The sequence below is a fragment of the Piliocolobus tephrosceles genome, chromosome 12 (assembly GCF_002776525.5).
Source record: "Piliocolobus tephrosceles isolate RC106 chromosome 12, ASM277652v3, whole genome shotgun sequence".
Classification (NCBI taxonomy): domain Eukaryota; kingdom Metazoa; phylum Chordata; class Mammalia; order Primates; family Cercopithecidae; genus Piliocolobus; species Piliocolobus tephrosceles.
Genome location: NC_045445.1, coordinates 50,497,795 through 50,519,487, shown reverse-complemented (window position 1 = coordinate 50,519,487; position 21,693 = coordinate 50,497,795). Strand labels below are relative to the sequence as shown.

The 21,693-nt window shown below is 41.0% G+C and overlaps 1 protein-coding gene and 1 long non-coding RNA gene across 13 annotated transcripts; one reads left to right on the top strand and one right to left on the bottom strand.

Moving 5' to 3' along the window:
• Positions 1 to 286: 286 nt before the first annotated feature.
• MORF4L2 (mortality factor 4 like 2) lies at positions 287 to 13,286 on the bottom strand. 12 transcript variants are annotated; one of them, XM_023202265.1, is made up of 5 exons: positions 13,117 to 13,286; positions 10,298 to 10,387; positions 9,807 to 9,855; positions 3,274 to 3,426; positions 287 to 1,835 (listed from the first exon to the last, which is right to left on the bottom strand). In XM_023202265.1, the coding sequence occupies exon 5, from the start codon at positions 1,809 to 1,811 to the stop codon at positions 945 to 947; it is 867 nt and encodes a 288-aa protein (XP_023058033.1). In that variant the 5' UTR covers positions 1,812 to 1,835; positions 3,274 to 3,426; positions 9,807 to 9,855; positions 10,298 to 10,387; positions 13,117 to 13,286; the 3' UTR covers positions 287 to 944. The 12 variants fall into 12 exon arrangements, with proteins under 12 accessions (XP_023058033.1, XP_023058035.1, XP_023058032.1 ...); XM_023202267.1 differs by having other exon boundaries at positions 3,274 to 3,395; XM_023202264.1 differs by having other exon boundaries at positions 3,274 to 3,375.
• Positions 12,394 to 16,904, top strand: LOC111536000. The gene is made up of 3 exons (XR_002729621.2): positions 12,394 to 12,616; positions 13,080 to 14,602; positions 16,546 to 16,904. It is a non-coding gene; the product is annotated as an uncharacterized LOC111536000 (long non-coding RNA).
• Positions 16,905 to 21,693: the final 4,789 nt, after the last annotated feature.

Genomic DNA, 21,693 nt, shown 5'->3' with positions numbered 1-21,693 from the left:
AAATTTATTGTTTAAGCCACTCAGTCTGTGGTACTTTGTTATGGCAGCCTGAGCCAGCTAACATACACCACAACCCTACCCCTCTGGTGACAACTCAGGGAAAAAATCCTTTAACTCTCGTCAAATCATCCATTTTTGAGTCCCATTTATTTATTGCTTGGATCTTGAATGATCCAGCAGAGTTACATGATTCTTATTTGCACTTGTTCTTACTATGTTTTCTAAAATTTCTACAATAACCACAGAATACCAGCCTCAGTAACATGAAAGGCACACTGCAAATTACTTGCTTTGAAATTTAGAAACAAATTTTATTTAAGATCTGAAATACAATTCCTAAAATATCAACTTTTCCAGAAAACCGTGGCTACACAATAATGCATTGCCTCTATCATGTTAGAACGTGCATTAGACTCAAATACAAAAACCATGAAACAAATCACCATCCTTCAACAATTTGAGCAAAGATAGAATGCTTAAGAACAACATAGATGGACTTGCAGAGGATGGGCTGTTTTACTTCAAGCACCATAAAAAAAAAAAAGAGCACAAATGCATGGGTTTTCAGGTATATACATTAAGTTGAACCTTTGGCACTAGGAATCAGGGCGTTTTGTCACGTAGCATTAACACATATTAGAAAATTGTGTAGTGTCAAAGGGATAGGAACCACCAGCATTCAAGCAATGTTGTCAACTAGGCAATAAAATGTTCTACTGTTTCTTCTTTGTTCTAATTACTGCATACACTGGTAGCAACTTTGAAATGAGAAAAGGAGCTTACACTCCTTTTATTTTCTGTTTAAAACAGAACAGAAAACAAACTGAAACATAAGCCCTGTTATACATTAACGATTTTAAAGAACATCAATTTTACAAGAAAAAGACTAAGAACAAAAAGTGTTTACAGATACAGGACAAAAATGGTGAGCTGTCTGTAGACGCTCACAGGGCTTTGCGGTGGTACTCAGCAGAAGCCACTTTGTAATCACTGGCAGTAAAGAGAGATGCAGAATTCTTTGCCAGGTATTTTAGGAAATCATGCAAATAGCCCAACAATAATGCAAGGCTTTTCTCATCAAGGGGCGTATAGGCCAACATTGCTCCAATTCTTACAAATAATCTCAGTAGGTGTGGTGCTCCATAAACCTGAGACATTGGAGCATCAGGGTGAGCCAAGAGGATTTCAGCATACTGGGGCCTCTCAAATTTGTAGAGCAGCTGAGTGCCCAACATCACATTGAAATATTCTTTTATTCCTGCCACAACTTCATTAACCGCATATTCCTTATTATCAACATTTCCCTGCGACTTCTTGCAATTTGCATACTCCTCCAGAATTGCATCTACATTTTTCTTAGCAGGGAGTTGAAACAGCTGCTTCTGCCTGGTAACTAAGTCCCAGTCCTCAACAAGCCATGGTTTTAATTCTTCAGGAATCTTCACTTTAACCTCCATTCTATTCTTAAACGCCTCCTCACTTTCAACAGTGGGGTCTGCCCGGGCCCTTTTCTTCCGAGGGGGCTGAGGTGCTTCGCTGGTACTGCCACCATCTCCGTTTCCAGGAGTCTTCTGTTTGTTCTTTCTGGTCTTCCTCACGGATCCTGAAGGGGGATTCTCTGCAGAGCGACCCCCCCATCTTCCTGGGAGAGCTGGTTCAAGATTTTTCTGCTGTGGACCAGCTGTCTTCTTTCCCGAGGAGGCCCCTCTCATCTTACTTCTCTGCATGTTGCTTCTAGTTGGTTTTTTGAAGTTCTCTTCTTCTGCAGGTTGCTGTCCACGAGGTTGAGAACCCTGCTTTCTGGAACTCATTCAACCCTGTTTTTATTCCAACCACTGTAATATATAAAATATTTTACTTGGTTGTTTTCTATGGCAACCTTTATGTTTCATAAAGGCCCATCAGAGCATAACACATTCTAACTCCCTTAAAATCTGGATTTCAAATCCCATTTCAGGACTCTTTATAAGTGATTTTTTTTTTTTTTTTACCTCCTTTCCCTCTCTCTGATCCTCACTACCAGCCACTACTCTCATCTCACCCAAATACTCATCACATCTACCCACAAATTACTCTGTTGATGCCACTCACAAGATAGGAGAGCAATTTTAAAGAAAGAAGGAATTAAATGAAAAAAACTAGAAAAGGCAGTGGAGTTGAAATTTAAGACTTCTGAACAGGAGAAATGACAATATGGAATAGGGAAGGTTATACTTAGTTGACTAAGGGCAAAATGAGTAACAGTAAAAGGTTCTTGTATAAGTCCAGAAAGGTCTGAACTAGGATGATGACAGAGTCAAGAGAAACTGAAGAATACAGAAATCATGAAGAATATAGTAAACAAAGGAGGGAGGAATCTGCAATTTCAAGCCTGGGTAATTAATGAATTTAATAAAAGCACTGAATTTAGGGTTTAGTTTGGAATCAGAAATAAAATGACAGAACATAGGTAATTCATCCATTCATTAATCTATTCAGTTTGTCATTATACATTACTGCGTATCTGCTTTGGGACAAGTACTATGGTAGGTGCTAGAGATCCAAACACCTAAAGTGACAATTATAAAACAATAAGGTTAGTATAATGATAGTTATAGGCACAAAATGGTTTGGGAGCAGATACAAGAAATGGTACATGACACCACCGTCAGTGATTGTTGAAGAAGCTAAAAAAAAGATTGGTGAGGGAGGAATCAGTGATAACTCCCAGGTATGGGTGATTAGGTCATTAGCATTATCACCAAATGATAATACTCCATTTACAGGAAGAGAAAATGGATTGAAGGAAAAGTTGTGTTGGGCCTATTGCGTGTGAGGTGTACAGTTAAACATAAAGTTGTAAAGCTCAGTTTCGTCCAGCTAACTGGGTACCCCCCCCCGCCACACACACACAAAATTAAAGCTCGGGTGAGAAGTAAAAGCCAGAAATGGAGATCTGAGAGTAAACATCACATAGCTGGTAGTAGACACTATGAGGGCCAATGAAATCAGGGAGAAGACAGGAAGAACTTCAAGTATGGAATTCTGGAAAACCTAAGGACGAAAGGCATTTAAGGGATGCAGAGACCACAAATGAAACAAAAATGTTAAGAGTAGCCATAACAGAATTAGAAGAATGTCATTTTGGATGCCAAAGAAGATGAGTGTTCCAAGAAGAAAAAGGTATAATCTACAGTGTAAAGTGCAGCAGGGAGTGCTAGTGAGAAAAGGATGCAAAAAATAGTCTTCCATTATTCTTATGGTGTGACAGAGGAAACAATTCCTTTGACTTACACAATCTTCCTTCTTTCCCTTCCAAGAACTCCTAGTGATTTCCCAGATGAAATCTTATAGATCTTCTGGGATGGTCTAGAAGGGTCAAGTGGGAGATACAACCTAGAAAGAAAGGCAGGTATCTGCAATGAAGATGAACTTTTGTGAAATCATCTAAGGAAAAGAAAAAAATGAGTAATTTATAAACATGTGGTTTATATGTTTAAACACATATATTAATCATATACTGCAATTGTAAATCGTGGTATCAGAGAAAATACTTGTGTTCTGCTGTCAGACAGACCTTTACTTCAATTAGGCTCCATCATTTATGAGTTGTGAGACCTCAGGCAAGACATGTAAGCTCTCTTAGCCTCTTTTTCTCATCTGTGGAATGTGGCAAATTACCCATAGCCTTCACAGGCTCCTGTGAGAATTTCATAAAGGTGATGAGGCTGAACAGCTAGCACAGTACCTTGCCAGAGTATTTGTACATGGATACAAAGATGTTCAATGTAGTGGTGTTTGCAATACTGAAGAACTGGAAAACACCTACCTATTCTTCAATAGGAAAATGATAACATAAATTATGTATGAATACTACAGAAGAACATTCAAATGAATTAAACAGAGATCCGTGTACTGACATGGAAAGATGTTCAATATATATTACTAGGTAAATAGGCAGATGGCATAATACTATAGGATCCCAAATGCAATACGATCATAGAGAGACAGATAAGGCCGGGCGCGGTGGCTCACACCTGTGATCCCAGCACTTTGGGAAGCCGAGGCAAGCAGATCATGAGGTCAGGAGTTTGAGACCAGCCTGGGCAACATAGTGAAACCCCGTCTCTACTAAAAATACAAAAAACAAAAAAAGTAGCCGGGCATGGTGGCGCATGCCTGTAGTCTCAGCTACTTAGGAGACTGAGGCAGGAGAATCGCTTGAACCCGAGAGGCGGAGGTTGCAGCGAGCTGAGATCGCACCACTGCACTCTAGTCTGGGCGACAGAGACTCTATCTCCAAAAAAAGAAAAAAAAGATAGTACAGGTAGAGAAATAAACATTAGTATGAAATAGTTTTTGGGAAGAGTGTGCTCTCATTTGTGTGTGTGTTTTAAACAGATGTCTATAAATGTGCATGGAAATATCTAGACAGATAAATACTAGCCTGTTAAAATCAGGGTAACCTCTGAGAAAGGGATGATGGTAGACCAGCCTTAAACCAGGTTTCTCTAGTAACTACAACTTTCACCCAAAGAAAAAGCCCATCAGCCATTCTGTAGCCGTTAACACTGTGTAGGCAGGCATCAGGGAGGCTCAGAGAAGAAAATCAGAGATAAGAAATGTTTGGTAGTAGCACCTGTGGGCAAAAAAAGAAAAGAAAAGAAAAGAAGGCCGGGCACGGTGGCTCAAGCCTGTAATCCCAGCATTTTGGGTGGCTGAGGTGGGCAGATCTCTTGAGGTCAGAAGTTCAAGACCAGCCTGGCCAACATGGTGAAACCTCGTCCCTACTAAAAATACAAAAATTAGCCAGCCATAGTGGTGCACACCTATAATCCCAGCTACTTGGGAGGCTGAGGCAGGAGAATCGCTTGAACCTGTAAGGTGGAGGTTGCAGTGAGCCTGGAGATTGTGCCACTGCACTCCAGCCTGGGTGACAGTGAGACTCTGTCAAATAAATAAATAAATAAATAAATAAATAAATAAATAAATATGCATGCATGCATGCATGCATGCTTGAAGACTAGATCCCTGAATCAGGAAAGCCAGTTATTGGGAAGAGAGGCCTGGATACTAGTACTTTCACTAAGCAAACAATATCCTCTAACTGAAAGAGCACAAAGCTTTGAGCAGAAATTCAAGGGTAAAGTCAGTCTTCAGAAAGCATCAAAATTTGTAAATATGGAGACTGATCCCTGTGGGAATCAGAAACGTTCTGGCTGAGAGGGACACGGAGACACATCCTGTGAAGGATCAGACAGTGGTGATAGTGGCCAGTGTATCATGGCATTAAATTGTAAGCTATCATGCTTCTAGAATAATGTTTCTAAAAGAATTGCTTTGTGACCAGGACAGAGCAGATACAGTATCTGAAGACTTCTGAGAATTGTTATTACAGGTTGAGTATTCCTTATCCAAAATGCTTGGGATGAGAAGGGTTTCAGATATTGGAATATTTGCATATGCATGAGAATATCTTGGGGATGGGACCCCAGTGTAAACAGGAAATTCATTTGTTTCATATACACCTTATACACATAGTCTGAAGGTAATTTTATATAGTATTTTAAACATTCTTTTTCATCTGTCACATGAGGTCAGATGTGGAATCATCTACTAGTGGCATGTTGGCACTCAGAAAGTTTCAGATTTTGGAGCATTTCAGATTAGGGATATTCAACCTGCATGAGTAAATCCAGAAAGCCCATCTTGGGGCTCATAGTGCAGAGGTTCCATAAAACAAAAGGATGATAGTGAAAATATCACCTAAAGAAAGCAACGTGACCCAGTGCCAACCAGACTGTGTAAAACACATTAAGTAGAGCCAAGCTAGACAAAAACCATTCTGGAAGTCAGACTGGTCCCTGGTGGGTATATAATTGTGAATAGGGGTGGAGGGAGCTGTGACTCAACACATGGAGAAAATGGGGGCACAAATTAGGGACAACGGTCATCAACTATTTTCCCACCTGTTCCCTACAGATCAGCTCTAGGGTAAACCAGAAATTCAGAAAATACTTTTGTACTAATGTTTGTCTTAGTTTTCTATCTTTAATTTTACAACAGTTTAATCTCTGTATAAATAATACACTTAAACAGAGGTGAGCTCATAATGGCTATCAAAGCTTAGATTTTTCCTTTTAAAAACTTTACTATGATAACCAATAATCTTTCCATGTTAAGGTTATAATATGCATCCATTTTGAGTCATATAAAGATATTCCGTCAAATGAGCATACCTTAATTTACTTAGCCACACCTTCCCTGGAAATATCCAGTGCACACTTCCCACCAATATATTCTTTAATAATCAATAAAAACATTTTGTGTAAACATTTTTTACCTTTGCTTCCTATTATTCCTTTAAGACTCTCAGAAGTGGGCTTAGTGAGTCAAGAGATAGAAGACTCTCAATACATTGCCAAATTACTCCCTCTGCACAAGTTGTGCCAATTTCTAATCCTACAAGCAGTGTGTAAAAATATTTACTATGCCTCACGCTCTGGCCAGCACTGGGGATCATTTTAAAATACTTTTTTTCCTTTCATTTTTAAGTTTAAAAATTAAGAACAAATATTTTGATAGATTTCTTTTATATTTTAACTCCTTAATCCATCCAGTAGTTTGTAAGTTATGAACTGACAATCTTCATTCACCTCAATGAATTAGATCTTGTGATACCATTTCTATATGGTATCTTGTGATACCATTTCTATATACCTATAGATATATACCTATATCTATAGGTATATATTTCCTTTATATACCTATAGATAACAAATTACATAAAGATGTGAACATTCTTCCCTTATCACCTACCCCTCTCCCACCCCAATCCTAGGAGTATCCTCTGAATGAGCATGTATGCCTTCAAATCTTTTCATGTACACATTCACATAAAATGTAACTTTAAAGACTCAATATGTACATTATACACATAGGTATGTGAATATATAGCATGCATTTATTTGTTTTGACAAATGTGAGATGCATACTGCTCTGCACCTTGCCTTGCTCACTTATCATGGGCATCTTTCCATGTCAGTACATACCTACCTTTTCTTTTTAATAGTCATAACACATTCTTTAATCTGTTACGTACTATAACCAGTCTCTGAACATTTAGGCTTTTCCCAATATTTCATTATCACAAAAATACTGCAATGCACATCAGCGTATACAAATATTAGAGCATTAAGTACCTCTGAAGGATATATTCCAAGAGGAACTATTTAGCCAAAGGATTTGCTTATTTATAACTTTGATGAGATAGAGCCAAATTCATCTCACAAAGAACTGTTTTAATTTGTACTCCTAACAAAAATATAAATGTTCATTTTTTCATGACTTCAAGAACACTGGAAAAACACCTTTTTGAAAAAAAAAAAGGAGAGGGGCTTTTCTTGGCCCAACCTAACATGTAGTAAGATAATTTCATTTGAATTTGTGTGATATCATCTTTTCATACATTCATTGGTCACATACGTTATATGAATATTTTTGTTCTCTTCTACTAGGTTGTTTGCTATTATTTTTTTTTTTTTTTTTTTTTTGAGACGGAGTCTCGCTCTGTCCCCCAGGCTGGAGTGCAGTGGCCAGATCTCAGCTCACTGCAAGCTCCGCCTCCCGGGTTTTAAGCCATTCTCCTGCATCAGCCTCCCAGTAGCTGGGACTACAGGCGCCCGCCACCTCGCCCGGCTAGTTTTTTGTATTTTTTAGTAGAGACGGGGTTTCACCGTGTTAGCCAGGATGGTCTCGATCTCCTGACCGCGTGATCCGCCCGTCTCAGCCTCCCAAAGTGCTGGGATTACAGGCTTGAGCCACCGCGCCCGGCTTGCTATTATTTTCTAATAATTAAATATTAGTTTTATTTTATGTTGGAAATTTTTTTCCAAACCACCATTGTCTAATGGTGTCTTACTATAAGACTGTTGTATGTATATGTGCATACATCTCTCAATATCACAGACAAATCTATCAGCTTTTTCCCTGTGACCTTTGGCTTTTACATCATGCTTAGGGAAAATGCTCCAAAAATACTGTAGAAGTGATTTCCTACCCATTATTGGTACTTTTATAGTTTTCCTCAAATGTATAACTAACTTTTTCTAATATTCATCACTGAAGAGTTTATCCTTTCCCCACTGGTATGAAATACCACTTTATAACATTCTAAATTCTCAGAGGTATATGGGTCTTTCAAGGTACTCTCTTCCAAATTATTTTTGGTTATTTAACTTTTTTTTTTTTCTTTTTTTGAGACGGAGTCTTGCTGTCACCTAGGCTGGAGTGCAATGGCGCGATCTCGGCTCACTGCAACCTCCGCCTCCTGGGTTCATGCAATTCTCTGCCTCAGCCTCCCGAGTAGCTGGGATTACAGGCGCCTGCCTGTATTTTTAGTAGAGACGGGGTTTCACCATCTTGGCCAGGCTGGTCTTGAACTCCTGACCTCATGATCCACCCGTCTTGGCCTCCCAAAGTGCTGGGATCACAAGCGTGAGCCACCGCGCTCAGCAATTATTTAACTTTTAAAGGTATCACTGTCTCTGGGCCATCTGTTCTGTCACAGTGGTATATCTGACAGTTCTCACTAGTATTAATTTAATTATCACAGCTTAAAGGCATAAATGTTGCTCTTGAATAATACTTGTAAATGGATGGCTACACTAAGAATATTTGATGCAGTATTATTTTAAATAGCAAAACACTAGGACCAATAGAAAAGGTTATCAGTAGTAACTTCACATATTATGTGATTAACATTTTATAATAAAATATATATATTTAAAACTCACACTGACTTTCTGATCTACTCTTATTCATGGATCTCACAAATGGTCAGCCCAATTTTTCAGTTAATCATCACTGCACATAGTATACTTTGTAGACATACCATTCAGACTGGGCTCATTCCCTCCTAAGTTCCACCCATCCTCTGAGAGCCAGGTCAAGGTCCTCTTCCTCTGTGAGATTTTTTTCCCTCTATTTCAGGTCACCCTGACCCTTGCTTTCTCTGAGTCCCTGTTGGCTCAACAGTCCACCCCCTACCTTTAGCCCCTAATCATTCTCTAAATGGTCTCATGTAAAGGTATTCTGTGCCTACCGATCTAGTGCATCTCTTCCACGAGGGCAGGGCCCTCCTCTGAAACCTACTTTTCAGAAGGGAGAAAAAAAAGGAAATTACAGTGACTCCATATGTAGCTGTCAAAAGGCTGAAAAACCTTCAAACCTTACATCATCTCTCCACACAAGCAATGGGTCATTTGAGAATCAGACTGCAAATGCTAACATCTTTTGTGTATGCATATGTCAGAAAAGAGTGTGAATAACATTTTGTTGGAATAAACCTTTAAATGCCCATATACCGTATCAGTTACATTCATATCAATTTTCTCTTCTGGTTCTTGAAACATTTCCATTACATTTAATAGATTTTTTTTAAGTCTGAGACAAAGGAGGAATGATGTAAAAGCTGTTAGCAGACTGAATATTCAGTGAAAAGATTTGCTTATTTATAAATTTGGTTTGAACTGCTAGCTAAAATTATAGCTCCTGGAAATTTCCTCATAAATAAATATGATCAATATACTTAAAACCTTTCTAGATTGTTAAGACAAGCCAGAAGTCATGATTTCGGAATTCAGTTCTAGTGGTAACTGCTGCTTCTGGAAAACGAGGAGAGAAACCAACAGTATTAATTATTATTATTTTTACACAATTCCAAAAAGAGATATCCACTGCTTTTAGAAGTAGGTGTAAATGTGTAGATAAAACAGGAGATTATCAGGACTAACAGAACCATAATTATTATTAAAGCAAATACTTACATGGGCCATGCACTGTCCTGGTACTTTACATGTAATCCTCTCAACAATCCTACGAAGTAGGAACTATTATTATCATCTCTGTTTCATATACGAGGAACTTAGGTATAAAGTGAGTAAGTACCTTGCCCAAGATCACATAGTTAAGTGGCAGAGCCAGGATTTAAATTCAGGAAGTATTTGCTCTTAACCACTAAACTATGCTGCATATAGGATGCTCCAAAGAAAAATGTTAATATATGGAACTGTGGAACTACTACAGGGGATTGACTGTAATATCTTTTATCAGGGGATGTAAGATTACACAGTCCTCTGTTGCTTATGTACTTTCTATACTGGAACTACCAATGGACTTAGCTCCATCCTTCCCTTCTCAGAATTTAGACTACTTTCCCAGATAGGAGCTTATTAATTTTCAAAATATTCCTGGACAGTTAGGAAGGTTATGTGGTATTATCTTGTTTAAGAACTGAGGCCAGAAAGGAGGCACTTACCCAAGATTCTGTAATCAGGGAAGGTTCTGCAATCAGGATCAGACCTCCTGATCCTCACTATACAGCAAACTTAGCTTTTCTGATGGTGACCTAGAAGGTCAAACAAAAGGACAGGAAAGGACATAAAATAAAAAGATATGAGATATGGCTTTCTTCTACATCAGCCAATGCAATTTCATCACACACAAAGGACACCAAAGCTGATAAATAATGTACAAGTATTTCTTTTTCCTTTATTGTGGCTACATTTTCAAATTTAACTTATTGTATATTTATATAATTTCTGACAATTTTTTTAACTTTTCCTTAAAGATAATTTCAAATGGATGAAATAATAGAATAGTATTACAAACCTACCCGAATCCATCATCCAGCTTTCAACAATTACCAACTGAAGGCCATCTTGTTTCATCTATAACCCCACCCACTGCTCCCCCCCACCCCCGACTTTTTCAAGCTCACGGGAATATCTGACTTCTGTATTTTATTATACAAAAATTTAAACGTATACCAAGGAAAGCAGATTAATATACGGAACCCACTGCCTATCACTCAGCAAGAACTATTATTAATTTAGGGCCAATTTTGTTTCATCTATACCCCTCCCCATTTCCCCCTACCGCTGAGATTATTTTGAAGCAAATCCTAGTCATTAATGTATTTAGAAGCCAATCCCAGACATTATATTATTTAATCCGTAAATATTTTCGTATATATCTCTACAAAAAAGGACAATTTGAAAACATAACCACAATACCACTGTGACGCCTAAAAAAATTGACATCAATTCCTTAAAAAACATCAAATATCGAACCCGTGTTCCAATTTTCCCGATGCGTCTTAAACATATTTTTACAGTTGGTGTGTTCGATTCAGGATCCAAACAAGGCCTACTCATCGCATGTGGTTCATCTCCAGCTCGCTCTCGTTCTCCATCTCTTTCTTTCTCGCACTCCACCCCCCCCACCTTTTATTTAACTTTTCAACATGGGAAAATTACAATCTCTGCAATTTTGAGGCAATTCCCAAACAGCAAATTATTTCACTGGTAAAAATTGATATATCTCTTTTATCTTTAATTTATTCCTGGAAAGAAGTTGATGGCAGAAAGGGCACTACAATTAGCGAATTTATATAATTTATAATTTTTCTCATTCTATTACGCATATTATTCATCTCCATAACAATAGCTAGTATCTCCAGGGGCCAGGCTTCATATTACGTGCCTTATACGCACTATTATACAGTACACGTCTCTGAGGTAGATACTATTATTATCACCATTTTACAAACATGGAAACCGAGACACAGAAAGAACAGGAGCTTTGCCCAAGCTGGGCGTTGGCGAGCAGGAATCTGAATCCAGCTCTGACCGATTGTAAAGGAACTAGCTAATCCCGTCTATACCCGACGAAAAGAGGAAATCATCGACCCTTTCTCCCCACCCCCACCCCGAAACCTGAAACGAGAATCCAGATCTTCCCAGCAGCCGACGTGTGATCACTGCCGTTCCTCCAACCGCCATAGTAAAGCCAGGTTTCTCTGGCAACTGATATCCATAGGCAGACACGTCACCCTGGAGGAGGGCGTATGCCCTTCAGCCAATCACAATCGTCTTGTCTAAGTTTTAGAATGTTCCATAACCAAATGATTGGACAACCACTCCCACGTCAGCAATGACACTTCGCCGCAGTAAAGGCGGGTGCTAGCAACCTGCTTCTTCACTGCTAAGGCCTACAGCAAACCAATCCTCTTCCTCCGTTAGTGCGAGTTCCGGCCAATGACGTTCGCCCTCTTAGGTTTTTAGCCCGCCCTCCAAAAGCGTGACAGCCGTTGGGTCATAAGTCTATAGGGCAGAATGTTCACGTGGCCTATTTCACGACCCAGAGTTCCTCTGACCAGAGGGTTTTTTTTTTTTTCTTTTCCTTTTTTTTTTTTTTTTTTTTTCCTGCAGGGAGGCATTATGGGTTTGTGTTTTCCCCCCCTCCCCCCACCACTGGGAGAGGAAGTGTCTACGTGGCCTGCGGAAATAGGCGGAAATGAGCTAAGGTTCCCGCGAGTGGGGAAGCGCGAGGTCAAATCTGGGGCCACGCCCCCAGGCCTGTGGCGCAACTCCCCGAACATGGAAAAAAAAAGGCGCAGTGGGGGGTTCTGCTGTGTTTGCGAGTTAGGGTCGTGAGTGCAACGGGCGCAAGGCATTAAGGCCAGTGTGTTAGTGCGCGGGCAGGCTCGAGTGGCCCTGGGGTTGCTGTGTGAGCGGCCCTCGTGGCGCTGGAGGTGATGTGCTTGCGCAGGCGTGCGCCCCTGGCGTCGGGACTGGTGAGAGCCACGGCGCGCGCCCGCGTGCGTGATTGGGGTGGGAGTTGCGGGGAGGGGTTAGCTACTGCGCGCAGGTTGTTTTCTATTTCTGTATTTTGTTTGAAAATGTTCTAATGAAAAGGAAAATAAATAATTAAGGCAAGGCGAGAATAACAGAGATAAAGGGGCACTGTCAGAAATATTTTGGCTTTCCCTGATTTAAATACTTTATAAATACACGTCCTACGTTTTCCTCTGTGCCAAAATCCCGTCGTAAACCACAGCCCTCCAACGATTCAGAGCCAAACCCTTCCATCGTCACGTTAGCAACTCCAAAGGGAGACTTATTTCAAGTTGTCTAGTATCCTCCTCCCTCCCCTCTTCCACACCTCCCCCCTCCCTTCAAGGTTGCGTGCAGTTCTCTTGGCACAAATACAATTTTCCTATGAGAATATCTATCTATGACAGCCTTCCCCTCCGTTAGAGACTCCGGATTTCTATGGTGACTAGGGCGCTCTTACCTTCGCGTCCTGATCTCCAAGCAAGCACACTGACCTTCTTCAGGCAAATACGCACTGTCAATTTTCCAGAAAGTTCTGTGGGTAAGGTTTATACCTCTCGAGTTCGCCACTAGATGCCGCCAAATCCCAGCAAAGGATTGGCTGTGTGGTTCCTGGGATTCTGGGATTTTGTTTCCCTCCCCCCTCCCCTTTCTTGATTTGCTGAACGCTAATATCTAAGGCATCATGGATATCGTTCATTCCTAGGAAAAAATAAAATCAGCTTCTGTGAATAGCACTAGTAGGCAGGGAACTGTGACCCAAGATCCAAATAATTTTGCTCATTTCTTCCCTTTTCTCCTTGGAAAAAAAAAAAAAGGCCCCTCTCCATCCCTCGCTTCTTTTGTCCTTGCCTTGTTTAATCAAAGAGTTAATGAATGACCCAAGCACTGATGCTGAAGATCCTAACCCTTTTTCCTCACCTTTTCAAATGCTCGCAACTCACCCAAACTGAAAATACAGATAGCTGTTCCTTTAGTAAAGATAGATAAGAACTCCTCAGTAAAACTTGGACCCTGGTATTGAAAACTGATTTTCCTTTTCTCTTGAAATTTGTATCAGATATGTGTGTTTGCACCCTATTTTCTGTAGTGGTATTGGTAGACTTTATTGTGTCTTTGGAGTAAGAGAAAGAGACTTAATTGTAAACCTCATTCCACCACTTACTAGTCTCAGTACCCTGGGCAAATGATTTATGTTCTGTGATCCTCAGTTTTTTGTATGCTTTCTATATTTTAGATGCTGTGTTATATCCTTCACGTCGATTTTTTTTTAATTCATCACCAAGTCCTTATTAGATGAGCAGTACTAGATCAAAGTCAAACAACAAAAATCATACCCCTTTCAATTATCTATCTTATATACCTGTACACAAGAGGGATATTTTTAGAGTAGTGGTTCACAAGATGTGTTTCCTGGATGTACCAGAAACATCAGCATCACCTGAAAAATTGTCAGAAATTCACATTCTTAGGTCCTACCTCAAACTTAATGAATCAGAAGTTCGCACGGTGGGGTTTGGTAATCTGTGTTATTACAAACTATCCCAGTGATTCCAGCACACACTGAAGTTTGAGAACCACTGCTTTGCAGAGTAGAAATGCAATGCATATTTTTGTACACACCACTAGAGGGTGCTACAGAATGTAAAGCAAAATAATAAATGATGCACAGTATATGTTTTCACACACCATCCATATTATCAGTCCTATTTTATAGATTAAAAACTAATGTGTAGAGATGTCAAATTATTTTCTTAGTGCACACAACAAGTATGGGAACCAGGATTTGAACTTCACCTGCCTCTAGCCCAAGCCCCTAATAGTACTCTGTTGTGTAACCATAATGACTTGTCTTTCCAAGCCTCAAAATACATTAGAAATAACTTGTTCCCTGCTTTGGCTAATGTTGACTGGAGTGTCAAGAAGAGTGCAGGAAAGGAAACCACGTAAGTGGAAATATTTCGGTGTTTCCTACTCATACCCTTCCTCATCTCCATTCTATAATAGGATATCACATAAAGGCTTCTGAATGTTTTCTTTCTTGTTTTTTAATTCCCCAAATAATGTTCTCTTTACTCTGAAATTGCCTTTTTTATTTATGTCTAAATCTCTTCTTCTTTTTTTTTTTTTTTTTTTGACTGAGTCTCGCCCTGTCACCCAGGCCAGAGTGAAGTGGTGCGATCTCGGCTCAGATCTCGGCTCACTGCAATCTCCGCCCTTCCCTCCCCCTACCCCCAACCCCGGTTCAATCAGTTCTCCCGCCTCAGCCTCCGGAGTAGCTGGGATTACAGGCATGCGCTACCACGCCCGGCTAATTTTTCTATTTTTAGTAGAGATGGGGTTTCACCATGTTGGCCAGGCTGGTCTTGAACTCCTGATCTCGGGTGATCCACCCGCCTCACCTCCCAAAGTGCTGGGATTACAGGCATGAGCCACTGCACCCAGCCATATGTCTAAATCTCTTCTATGTGTGTTGGAGTTATCAGGGTGGTGAGGAAACAGTTGTTGAAAACCTGTTATGGGCCACACGCTCTACACACCCATTAATCTCAACAATAGGCCTGCAAATTGGGTGATATCATCATCATTTTATAGATAATGAAAGTGAATTCTGCAGTGTGTAATTATTTTTCTTTGGTCATATAACTTATAAATAGTGGAGCCTGGATAATTCCTGGCATATCTGCCCATATTATTTTACTAAGCTTTCTACTTTTTGGCTTTGAATCTGGTTTAGTTATTTACTTGTTAAGTGACTTTAAGTTATTTAACTTTTCTAAGCCTCAGTGTCACATATTAAATAGGAACAACTATTTCTATTTCATAATCTTAGAGCCACACTATCCAATACTGTAGCCATTAGTCATATGTGGCTATTTAAATTTAAATGCAGTGAAATTTAAAAATGTGGATCCTTAGTTGCACTAGTCTCATTCCAGGGGCTCAATAGCTACTTACAGTTAGTGGCTACCATATTAGACAGTGCAGATATAGAACATTTCCACCACTACAAAAAGTTCTACTGGACAGTGCTGATTTAGAGGATATACGGTACGTAAAGGGGCCTAACACGGCGCATATCTCACGGCAGATGCCCAAGAAAAGTGATGTTGTCTGCTTTTTTCTTTCAGCATCAGAGCTAGGGGTGTTCTCCTGTTTTACTGATGGGGTCAGGAGAGGGAAGTAACTTACCCAAGGTACTGTGATAGGGGATATGTCTGGCACTGGGACCCACATTTCCTGACTCTTGCTCTAACATTCTGTCTAGTATACCCATCCTTATGCTTTACTGAGTGAGGTTTCAAGGCCAAGCATGCGAACAGTGTGAATTAACTTTGGAGTCAGTGTGGTAGCAGAAAAAGGCATAGGAACTGAATGCCTCTTGTGTGCCACACAGCACTGTGCCCAGCTTTTTACATCTGTTATCTTAGCGAATCCTCACTGAAGCCCAGAGAAGTTAAACACTCACTCAGCAAGTAAATGGCAGACCAAGCCCAGGCTTTTTCCCATTATGTCATGCTACTGCCTCAAATTTGTATTGTCCCCTGCGACCTCCACTTACTAGTGGGTTCTCAGAAAATGGGAATTACTCCTCTTTTGAATGTATAGCTGAACTGCTGTCTTCACAGTCTGTTTCAACTGCAATGGAAAAATAGCTTAGGTCAATGTTTGGCTCCAAGGCCCAAGGCCAGACAGAGAATATTTATGGTCCCAGCCTTCAAAGGACAGGCAATGGGTCCGAGAACCGTGTGTTAATTTTCAAGGCCACCATTAGCTCATACATTGCTTTGGTGCTAATTAGAAAAGCATGCCACCTGGGGGCAGACAAATTGCAGAGAAGGGCCCATTCCAGTGGAACAGTGAGAAAAAATAACTTTTCTTTCTGTAGGCTGTTGCAGCCTCACCAGAGCAGCTGAAGAATGAATTTCAGCCTGGACTCTACCTTATTAGTTGGGCACCCTTGGGGAGGGTGCAACCTGCCCAACATTTTCTCCTGGCCCTGTCTTACCTCATGACTTACCTCATGACTAAGAGCCTTCCTAAGTCTGGAAGGTAGTAGTCAGTCTGTCCTGGAGGGTGGAGAGAGACACCAGTGATTTCCCATGGTTTCTGGGTACTAGATAAAATTGGTCTATTCTGAGGTTAATTTGATATTTTAAAATTTTGGTTCTGACTAACTTATTGGATTTTTTTGAAGAACATTTGATTAATGTAAAGGTTAAAAATAAAACCTAATATTTCAGCTAAGCAAATGGTATTTCTTTAATAAGGATGTTTTTCTATCTATTTATACCGGCCTCATTCCACAGGAATTCTGTAAAGCCAGTCCAGAAATGTAGTCTGAGTCAACCTAGTTTGCTAGCCTGTGAGACCAGGGCAAAGATGAAAATAGTCATGAGAAAGTTTTATCCTTTTAGGGGTATCCATCCTCTTCTAGTTCCTCTCTCCTCTCTCCTCCTATGACAAATCCGCACCCTGAGACTGACCCACCCATTTGACAGAAAGAGATTACTTCTTCAAATGACCCAAAACACTGAGATCCTGAACCTAATCAGTAATGTCCTTGGGTGACCTTGGGATGCCAGACTCACACATAATTCCTTGTTGTCCCCTTCCTGAGTTAATAGTTTAGCATACAATTTACCAGAATGTGTGGTTTCCTGAGCCACAGACTTCACTTGGAATGATCATGTAAAGTCATCCATGCTGCACACCAACCCACAGAAACGAGGACTGCTTTTCTTCCAGTGTATGCTGAGTCCTACAATCTGAGCACTGCCTCAAGAGGATGTCTTGAGTCATTTTTCCAGAGTTAAATTTGCTTATGCTTCTAACCTCCACCTACAGTCCCCATTACACTGGGAATGATAAAAGCTATGCCTTTTGAAAATATAAGCTGTCATATTAAAGAGGACAAACCAGTAGTAAAGTGCCACATCTAAATTGTTGAAGCTTAATGCTTGTTATGTGGGAGTTCATTATACTATTTTTCCTACTTTTGTGTATTTTTGAAGTTTTCCATAATAAAACATTTAAAAAGACAAAAAATGTTTTAAGTGTTTCATCAGTCCTGGGGAAGAGAACGCACATGGGTTTCTCTTTAGAAGAGGACTTATTAACCAAGGAGTTGGGTAGAATGCACAGCCTTTAGTAGAGACATACCCTGTAAAAATCTGGGGAGGGGGGCATTTTAGATTGAAAAAGCCCCTTTGCCAAAAATTCTGACTAGGTCTTCTAGAAGGGAAATATCCTCCTGCCTGCAGTCTCCCTCCACCAAACCCCACAAATAAGCCTTGCTGTAATGAACCACTGTTGGTGAAAGAAGTATATCACTTGGGCGACTGAGAATGGAGGGAGCTTGAAAACCATGGAAACAGACCTCAGCTAATCGGCAAAAACTGTTAGCCAGCAGGAAGAGAAACACAGGCAAAGGGAATCTTGGGGCAGGAGATGGAACTAGGAGTGTAATGGGGCTTCATTATCACCCCAGGTGAGTGCTGGAGAGGACAAAGCTGCTAAAGACAGAGGACACTAGGGAGCAGAATATGGGGCAAAGAGGCCCTCACTCAGGACCTCAGGGTATTCTTGGAAGGCTCCGGGCCCCATCTGACTTGCAGGTTTTTGTTTTATTTTGATGTTTTGTTTTTTGTTTTTGAGACTGAGTTTCACTCCTGACACCCAGGCTAGAGTGCAGTGGCGCGATCTCAGCTCACTGCAACCTTCGCCTCCTGGGTTCAAGTGATTCTCCTTCCTCAGCCCCCAAAGTAGCTGGGGTCACAGGCGCCCACCACCACACCCAGCTAACTTTTTGTATTTTTAGTAGAGATGGGGTTTTGCCATGTTGGGCAGGCTGGTCTCGAACTCCTGACTTCAGGTGATCTGCCCGCCTTGGCCTCTCAAAGTGCTGGGATTACAGGCATGAGCTATCACGCCCAGCTGACCTGCAGTTTTTAAAACAGTGAAGTAGATCCCTATCTCTCACCATACACAAAAATCAACAACAACGAAAATAAAACATTGGGAAAGCTGCCTGAAGGCACACACACACACACACACACACACACTTTCGAGGACTTGGGACCTGACCGTTCCAGGTCCAACTTGAACCTGCTTGGAAAGGCAGGTTCCATAGAGTACCCATTGAAAACTGTGTGGTTTGCTTCTTTCTTTCTTGTGTTTTCACTGTGTGACTGAGCAAATGACGGGTTTGTACACTGCTGGGAGTGAGCAGATATGGTTGGGGAGGTGGCGCACTGTTTAGGGCATGGGGAAATCAGAGCACATGTTCTCTCAAGGTCCTGAGGTTGAGATAAAATGGTTTGAAACTGGGGACAGAGAAGGGAGCAAGGGCGGTTCCTAAAAGGTACAAAGCTGAGATTCACCCCGCTGCTCCCAGGCCAGAGTTCTGGGTGGGACGTCAATGAGACCCAGGCCGGTACAGCCAGCTTCCAATAGAGCTGGTCTGTGAAACTTGGCTGAGAGGACAGAGGAAGATTGATGTTTGCTCCAGAGTGGGGCTGTCAGCTGTGCTCACCACCTCACCATGCTCCCAGCTGTAAACAAAAGTCCTGGCCCTTCATGGCACTGCAGAGCAGTCCAGGCTGGCGTAAGTCTCTGAGGACAGCTAGACCATTTTCTCATCCTGGCTGAGAACCAGAAGACAGAAGAAACAATAGAAGGTGGTGGTGGGGAGCAGGATTGCAAGGGGATGAGAATCAATGACCAGAGGGAAGGAGCTGTCAATTTCAGATCTTAGGTCTGTGGATCCAAGTACTTAGTGCAAATCTTACAGGGAAAGCAGACCCGTTTCCTTGTCAGCTTCACAGATAATAGTGAACTATCAAAGGAGGCTTGCAGGGACTCTAGTGCCTCATTCATTCATTCTTTCATTGAATACCTCATGTGCCTATCACTGGGCTAGGTACTCTGGGTGATGCCAAAGTAATAGAAGACAGCTTGTAAATTCAAGGAACTTACAAGAAGTTTGGAAAATGTAACCTTAGGTCACAATACCAAATAGTATGACTTTAAATGCTAAGTGACAGACATAGAATAAGAGTTTAGAAACAAGAGTAGTTATATCTGGTCATCATCAGAGAAAATGGGGTTTGAGAGGACTGTAGAAAGATAGACATGATTTGGCTGGGGAAGAAAAAGATACCAGGCATTCCAGGCTAGGACCAAATTGTTAGTGACAATGAGGCCTGCCTTCGTGAAGGCAGAAGGTTAGTATGACACAGACTCTCTTCAGTCTTCACCCCGTCATGTTCCTCATCACAGTTAACCCAGTCTTCAAAACTCACTTAAATGTCACTTCCTCAGGGAGGCCTTCCCTGATCTCCAGGGCCAGATTAAGTACTCTTGCTTTATGTTCCCATAGCACCCATTACGTTCCCCTTTCTAAGACATCACTGTTTTCACCTGATGACCTACTCATGTCTCCCTACAATTTGTTCTCCACTCCGCAGCTGGAATTTTTTGGCAAATGCAAATCTGTAACATCGCTTCCCTCTTGCAAACTCTCCTACCTCTAACATCTTCCTTCTCCTTTGCCTTCCTGGTCCTTCTTGCTTCTTTCTATCTTACTTTTCCTTCTGGTCACTTCTTAAATGTCTCTATCTAAGTTTGTCTCCCCTGCCAGAATATCAGCCCTCTGAGGGCAGGAGCTATGTTTCTTCTTCACCATGTATCTGTGTATTTAGCACAGTGCCTGGCATATTGTGTTAGTCTCTCCACAAAAATTTGTGAATAAATCCAAGGGAGATAAGGCAATATTAGTAGCCAACTGAAGGATTAATCTGACACTTCTGTGCAAAAGGAAATCTTTAAAAGTTTTTAATTAGGGGGATGAAAAAATCATGAGAGAACTCTGCCATCTGATAAAACAAACAGAACAAAGCAAAAAATTATCAAACAAAACCCAGAGAACTCAAACCTCAGCTTACTTTAAACCCAGCCTCCCAATGATCTTGTAGACTCATGTTCTCTTCTTTTCTGTTACTCCCTCCTCCAAAAACACAAGAAAACTTACTCATTGATCCTTCCAACCAGAGAAATTTGGCAGTATGGCCAAATACAGTTACTTCCATGTGTAGTTGTTCGTTGGGCTGGCATTTGTTGCCCACCTCCATTGTTCCAAGTGCTGTGCTCATAGCTACAGATGGAGACTTTCTTCTTACCTTGATGGTGCTACAATTGAGTGAACCCCTTACACTTATCACTCACTTTGTGACTTCAAATTTCTAGTGAAGGGCTTTGCTTTACCTAGACTCAGTGATGGAGACTTTTCAGGGTACTGGAGCCTGCAAAAGACCTCAATTTCAGGACCATCTGTAAAACTGGAGACTCAGTGAGACTCAGAGGATGGATCATTATATCAGTTTACACTAGACTTTTACCTTTCTGTGAGGAGGCTAAATGGCAGGGTGGTGAATGTCTGGAAGGGTGGTTAGGTATCAGTCATTCCTTAACCTTATTCGGTTTACTAAGGCAAACAGGCCACCAAGGTGCACCTCTTGAGTGAAGCAGCATGGAAAAACTCAAGGAATGACAGGAGAAAGAATTGGATTTCTCATTAAAAATAGAGGCACTGCCTTGCAGTTTGAGGGGGGCTGAAAATAAGAACGCAGCTCCAAGAAACCTTCCGGGGGTAATAAGAGGACACCCACTCACCCTGGGGTAGCCCTTAATGCCAGGGCATGGTTTTTTCATTTCAGATTCAGTTCCCAGGTAATTAGGGGGTAGCAAATTAAGACGTCAGAGAGCCACTGCACGTTCACCCCTTCACACCCCCACCCCCAAAGAAGGGTCAAGGAAAGAAATAGATACTATTTTGTAGCTGAAGTCCTAACTGGATATCTCGTGGCTGAAGAATAACATCATACATGGTATCAGTGACACTTTAAAGATATAGTCATTAGTTTTGATCCTCTCTTTCCTCCTTGAATCCTTTACCCTAAACATGAATCCACCATCAGGATGTTAGTGAGAGGCTATATATATAGCAGATGGAGACAAATGAGATTAACTTCCATGA

Excerpts from the sequence above, each read along its gene's own strand:
- MORF4L2 (XM_023202265.1), bottom strand. The coding sequence starts at position 1,811 with ATGAGTTCCAGAAAGCAGGGTTCTCAACCTCGTGGACAGCAACCTGCA.